This window comes from Myotis lucifugus, unplaced genomic scaffold (genome assembly GCF_000147115.1).
Source record: "Myotis lucifugus unplaced genomic scaffold, Myoluc2.0 scaffold_9217, whole genome shotgun sequence".
Taxonomy (NCBI): Eukaryota; Metazoa; Chordata; class Mammalia; order Chiroptera; family Vespertilionidae; genus Myotis; species Myotis lucifugus.
In genome coordinates, this window is record NW_005880265.1 from 1 (window position 1) to 5,817 (window position 5,817).

The window sequence follows — 5,817 nt, forward strand, 5'->3', positions numbered from 1 at the left end:
AACCTGGAGGTGAGGCCCTGTGTGCCGCCTGCGGGCTCTGTGCGGTAAGGAGGCTGTAACCCCCTGCAGGCTCTGTCCCAGGTCCCAGCTATGCCCACCTGTGGGCTCTGTCCCAGGTCCCAGCTATGCCCACCTGTGGGCTCTGTCCCAGGTCCCAGCTATGCCCACCTGCGGGCTCTGTCCCGGGTCCCGGCCTGCAACCCCTGCAGGCTCTGTTCTGGGTCCCCGGGCTGTGCCCCCTGCGAGCTCTGTCCCAGGTTCCAGCTATGCCCCCCCTGCGGGCTCTGTCCCGGGTCCCGGGCTGCGCCCCCCCCTGCCGGCTCTGTCCCGGGTCCCAGCTATGCCCACCTGCGGGCTCTGTCCCGGGTCCCGGGCTGCGCTGCGTCCCTGCCTAGGGCTCGGTGGGTCCTGGCTAAGGGGTGTTTTGTGGCTGGCAGATGAGAGGAGGGACTTGGTTTTGGGGACTTGGTGTGCTCAGGCCTCCTCGGGCGGCCAGCCCCATGGCCCTCCTGACTGGGTTACACCCACACTTCTTGGGACGCACCCCCACGCCCGGGCCTCTCCGTCCGGGAGCGAACAGGGACCCGTGGCCCCTCTGGCTTTCCCTCCAGGACCTGATCAGGGTGCACCACAGCTTCCTGCGGGCTATCGACGTGGCCATGATGGCGGGCGGCGGCACGCTGGCCAAGGTCTTCCTGGAATTCAAGGAGAGGTGGGTGGCGGCCCCTCCCGGCTGCGGGGCCTCGGGGACGCCTGGGCGCCTCTCTGGGTCCGGGCGGGACAGTGTAGAGCTGACCAGCGGCTTCACCGGCGGGTCCCCTGGCTGTGTGCCACCCGCGGCAGGTGGCGTGTGTGCATCTGTGCATGTGTGCGTGTGCATGTGTGCGCACGTGTGTGCACACATGTGACTCTACATGTCCGCATGTGCATGCCCAGGCTCCTGATCTACGGGGAGTACTGCAGCCACATGGAGCACGCTCAGAACACGCTGAACCAGCTCCTCGCCAGCCGGGAGGACTTCAGGCTGAAAGTGGAGGTAACAGTGGCTCCCGGCCCGGCCCCTGGCTCATCCCCCTGAGGCTGCAGCTCCATGGCCTCCTGCTCACCCCGTTGTGGGAAGGTGGGGATGGGGTAGTGATATACCTTTTTCTTTTTAAAATTTTTATTGATTTAAGAGAGGAAGGGAGAGGGAGAGAGAGAAACATCAATGATGAGAGAGAATCATGGATCGGCTGCCTCCTGCACGCCCCCACTGGGGGTCGAGCCCGCAACCTGGGCCTGTGCCCTGACCAGGAATCGAACCGGGACCTCTGGTTCATAGGTCGACGCTCAACCACTGAGCCACACCGGCCTGGCTGATAGGACTTTTTTGTGTGGATTTTAGCAGGTGGTTTTTCCTCTGTGGGTGGGCAGTGAGCAGGTGGAGGGCACTGTCCTGGCCAAAAGACGGCCTGAGCCCCTGGGTGCAGGTGAGGTAGGCCCCAAGGACCGGATCTGGCTCAGTGCGGGGCTGTGACCGAACCCTCACCCTGGCCGACGTGGACCCCAAGGGGACCCCAGTGACGGATGTTTGCTGGGAGCTGTGGAGCCTCCCCCACTCCCATCTCGCCCGGGCTCAGGGCCGGTCTCCTGTGGGGTTTCCCACATGAGCCCCACTCAGGACCCTGTCCTCGTTCCCCTCCTCGGGGTGCCAGGCTGCTCCCCGGCTGGGTTCCCGTCGGATCCTGTTTCTGGAGTGGGTCCCAGTGCTGGGCCCCTTTGCTCAGCAGTGCGGGGATGCCCAGTGCCCAGACAATGAGGGGGAGCCCCTGGTTCCGCAGGTGGTCCCCCTAATGAGAGCCGGCTCCCCGAGGGTGTTGAGGCAGGCCCAGTGGGCGCCAGCCCCCGAAGTGCAGTCCTCGTGTGGCCACTGCGGACCCGAGGCTGTGAGAGGCGGCAGCCCCGCACCTGGCGATGGGGGAGGGGGTTCTGGGAGCCAGGCCAGACAAGGACGGGACACCCGGGCCCCAGTTCCGGCCTCAGGTCTGCCCCCGGCCGGGGTGTGGGAGCGTCGGGGTCCAGCGTCCCCGGGCAAGGACGCCCCTCATCGCCTTGCTGCCCCGACGCCCAGGAATGCACGCTGAAGGTCCAGGACGGGAAGTTCAAGCTGCAGGACCTGCTGGTGGTGCCCATGCAGCGGGTGCTCAAGTACCACCTCCTCCTGAAGGTGAGCCCTCAGCCTCCGTGCCCGGCCGGGCGGAGCCACGGGGAGGCTAGAGCCAGCAGACACATTCGACACCGTGCTAGCGCACAGAGCGCCAGGGGCACTGGGAGCTGCTCTCTGTGCCGTTTGCCCAGTCAGTGTACGAAGGAGAACTAGGATGAAGTGGGCAAGCGAGCAGAGAAAGTGGGAGAGACGGGACGCCTCCCCCGGCCAGGAGTGAGCGTGCCCGTGGCTGCGCCTTAGCCGCCCTGAGCTCCCGGCAGCCCCGGGGAATGGGAATAGGGAGCCCTGGGCAGGCGGACCGGGGGCGACGCTGGTTCTGGAGGGGCTGAGGGAGGATCTTCCGTGAACCAGCCTGTTCCCTGGGGGCTCAGCACCCACCTTTGTGCTGCTAGCGGCTCCTGTTACCCACAGGACTTGGGGACACCCTCCCTGAAGCAGCGTGTGGCCTGGGTGGGGGCCCGCTCTCTGCTGGAGGGGGCGGCTGAGCCCGTCTGTCTCAGGAGGCCTCACTCTGTGCCCGCACGCTGTGCCCGGTGGGGGCGAGGGCAGAGGCCAGGACCCCCTGAGGGGTCACGCATGGCTCCCTTCTCACCCCCTCAGGAACTTCTGAGCCATTCCACCGACCGGCCCGAGAGCAGCAGCTGAAGGAAGCACTGGAAGCCATGCAGGTGGGTGGGTAAACTGAGGCAGGGAGAGGCCGGGCAGGCCTGGTGCTTAGCGAACAAGCCTGTGACCCTAGATGTAGCGTTTCCTGGGGAGCAGGGCACGGGGTGGTGGGGGAGACCCACCGGCGGGCAGAGGGTCGGGGCCGGGGGCGCTGCAGGCTTTCCCGCCGTCCGCTTGGGCCTCAGGTTCCCAGGCCCTGGACTCAGTTCTGGGCATCTGGCCTGTGCTGCCTGCTGCCCAGCCCTGGGACTTCCGCTTCTGATATGCCCGCCTCCCCCACCCCGAGCCACACCACCTCCCCCGCCTCCCGGGCCTGTGCCAACCCACTGGCAGCTACACCTCCCCGCTGCCCCGAGACCTCCTGTGGCCCCACTGCCCCGTCGGGCACGGGCTCAGCGTGCAGGGCCTCCGGGGCCTGGGTGCTCTGCGGTGCTTGCCACGGGCCCGAGTCCCAGGCAGCTTGGCCACGCCAGGCCCTGAACACCCTCCATCCTTTCCCCGCTCTGAGTGCTGGCAGCCGCCCCCCCCCGCCCCCCGTGTCCCCCGTCTTGGCAGGGGGGACGTTTCCCAGGAGGGTGGCCCCTGGATTCCGTTCCCCATTGCGCATGCTCCGCGCGGAGAGCGCCTCTGAGCAGCCCTGTGCTCCTGGGGGACTTCACTCCACGCCCGTGTGGGCCTGTGGCCTGTGCCACGCGGCTGCAGTGGTCACACAGCTGCCCGGCCGTCTTGTGGCCTTTCTGCCTCGGGTCTGGTTCTGCCCTGCCGCTGGGCTCCTCGCGGGCCGGGCAGGAGCTCTGTGGGGAGGCCGGACCAGCCCCATCGTGGCCTGGCTTGCGGCTCCACCCACGGCAGCCTGCGCTCCTGCTGGGCAGGGTCTGTGCCACCCTCCTGGTTCTCCGGGGTGGGCCGGGTCCCCTGGCTCTCCGCAGCGTTGGGTGCCCTGCCCAGTTGCTCTGCTCTCTGGATTGCAGTGGGCACTGCCCCCTGGTGGCCAGCAGGAGGCTGCATGGCATGGACAGCTGGTGGGGTTCGCCCTGGTGCAGCCGAGGGTCCGGAGGCGGTGGCCTTTGGGGTGGCCACTCCCCAGGGCTCAGACAGGGCTGATCCGAATCTAGTTGGCTGGTGATTATCTACTCTCACCTGGGGGCTCAGGAGGCAGGGGCTTGGGGTTCTTGGCCCACTGATTGGAGTGTGGTTTGGGGTTGGTTTTACCTTGTCTTCCTGAGTTTCTTTATTTGTCAAGTGGGGTTGGCCCTTCTCACTATCTTGCTGCCTTGAGAGCCAGCCACTTCGGGCACATGGTGGAAGGTGCTTTTTAAAAAACATATTTTTTAAATTGATGTCAGAGAGGAAGGGAGAGGGAGAGAGACAGAAACATCAATGATGAGAGAGAGTCATTGATGGGCTGCCTCCTGCACGCCCCTCACTGGGGATGGAGCCCGTAACCCGGGCCTGTGCCCCGACTGGGACTTGAAACGTGACCTCCTGGCTCACAGGTCAACGCTCAACCACTGAGCCCCGCTGGCCCGGCTGCAGATGCTTTGAAAGTGCCCGGCCCTGGGCGGTGCGGGATGGGGTGGGGCTGAGCCCCCTGGCCCTGGGCGGTGCGGGATGGGGTGGGGCTGAGCCCCCTGGCCCTGGGTGGTGCGGGATGGGGTGGGGCTGAGCCCCCTGGCCCTGGGCGGTGCGGGATGGGGTGGGGCTGAGCCCCCTGGCCCTGGGCGATGCGGGATGGGGTGGGGCTGAGCCCCCCAGCTCTGGGCAGTGCGGGATGGGGTGGGGCTGAGCCCCCGGCCCTGGGCGGTGCGGGATGGGGTGGGGCTGAGCCCCCTGGCCCCGCCGGCCTGGCCTGCTAACCCCGCCCACACTGCTGTTTCCCAGGACTTGGCCATGTACATAAATGAAGTGAAGCGGGACAAAGAGACGCTGAAGAAAATCAGCGAGTTCCAGAGCTCCATAGAGAACCTGGTAAGCGGCCGGCTCTCCAAGGAATGGAGATTGTTCTTTTAAACGTATTTTTACTGATTTCAGAGAGGAAGGGAGAGAGAGAGAGAGAGAGAGAGAGAGAGAGAGAGAGAGAGAGAGAGAGAGGAGGGGAGAATCATGGATCGGCTGCCTCCTGCACGCCCCCCACGGGATCCAGCCCACAACCCGGGCCTGTGCCCTGACGGGAATCGAACCGTGACCTTTGGTGCATGGGACAGCACTCACCCACTGAGCCACGCCGGCCGGGGCCAGAGAGTGACGATTAATCATGTCCACGTGCTACATGTATTTTTAAAATGTCTTTCACGATCTCCATATTGAATAAGCGGAAGTGTGAGAACACCCTTGTCTGGCTGGGTCCTGGGAGCTTCAGGCAGGCACCTCACGGGACCCCCTCAGAGTCACCCTTGGGCGTTGGGTGCCACTGTGACCTGTGGGAGAGGAGCTGGGCCATCGGAAGCGGGCACCCCTGCTTGTCCCAGCCGACGTCTCGCCGACCTGCCAGTGCGTCCCCAGCGCTCCTCCACTTCCTCTCTGTCAACACGTGGGGCGCATCCTTCTTTGCTGGGGGTCTGTCCTGTGCATTGCAAATGGCCCAGTAGATGCCCGTAGCACCCCCACCCTGGGGGGCCCAGTGATGACCACGCACGTCTCCAGGTGGCCCCTGGGCACAGAACTGGCCCTGGCTCAGAGCCGCCGGTCTGCACGATGCGCCCTCGTCCCTGAACTCGGCCGGTCCCGCTGAGTCTGTGGAAGTCAAATCCGTGCAGAAGTTTTGGGCAGAGGAAGCTCCCGGGTGCCCAGGCCCCACCTGGTGCCCGTTGCCCATTCCTCACCCCTGGGGTCGAGAGAGCCCAAGGGGACCCCCTGTGCACACGCGCCTGAGGACGCTCGTACCGTGTCCTAGTGAAGGAAAGCCGTCAGGATACAGCTCCGTTTTCCTTCCTTTAGAACAGATT

General features: G+C 65.7%; 1 protein-coding gene across 1 annotated transcript; it reads left to right on the top strand.

Moving 5' to 3' along the window:
* The first annotated feature begins 586 nt into the window (after positions 1 to 586).
* On the top strand, positions 587 to 4,877 carry LOC102428594 (guanine nucleotide exchange factor VAV2-like). Its single transcript, XM_006109397.3, has 5 exons — positions 587 to 712; positions 937 to 1,036; positions 2,111 to 2,206; positions 2,807 to 2,874; positions 4,754 to 4,877. Exons 1-4 carry the CDS (start codon positions 660 to 662, stop codon positions 2,849 to 2,851), a joined length of 294 nt encoding a protein of 97 aa, XP_006109459.2. The 5' UTR covers positions 587 to 659; the 3' UTR covers positions 2,852 to 2,874; positions 4,754 to 4,877.
* Positions 4,878 to 5,817: the final 940 nt, after the last annotated feature.

Coding starts and splice junctions, on each gene's coding strand:
- LOC102428594 (XM_006109397.3), top strand. CDS start 660: ATGATGGCGGGCGGCGGCACGCTGGCCAAGGTCTTCCTGGAATTCAAG. Junction 713..936: donor TTCCTGGAATTCAAGGAGAG/GTGGGTGGCGGC, acceptor GTGCATGCCCAG/GCTCCTGATCTACGGGGAGT. Junction 1,037..2,110: donor ACTTCAGGCTGAAAGTGGAG/GTAACAGTGGCT, acceptor CCCGACGCCCAG/GAATGCACGCTGAAGGTCCA.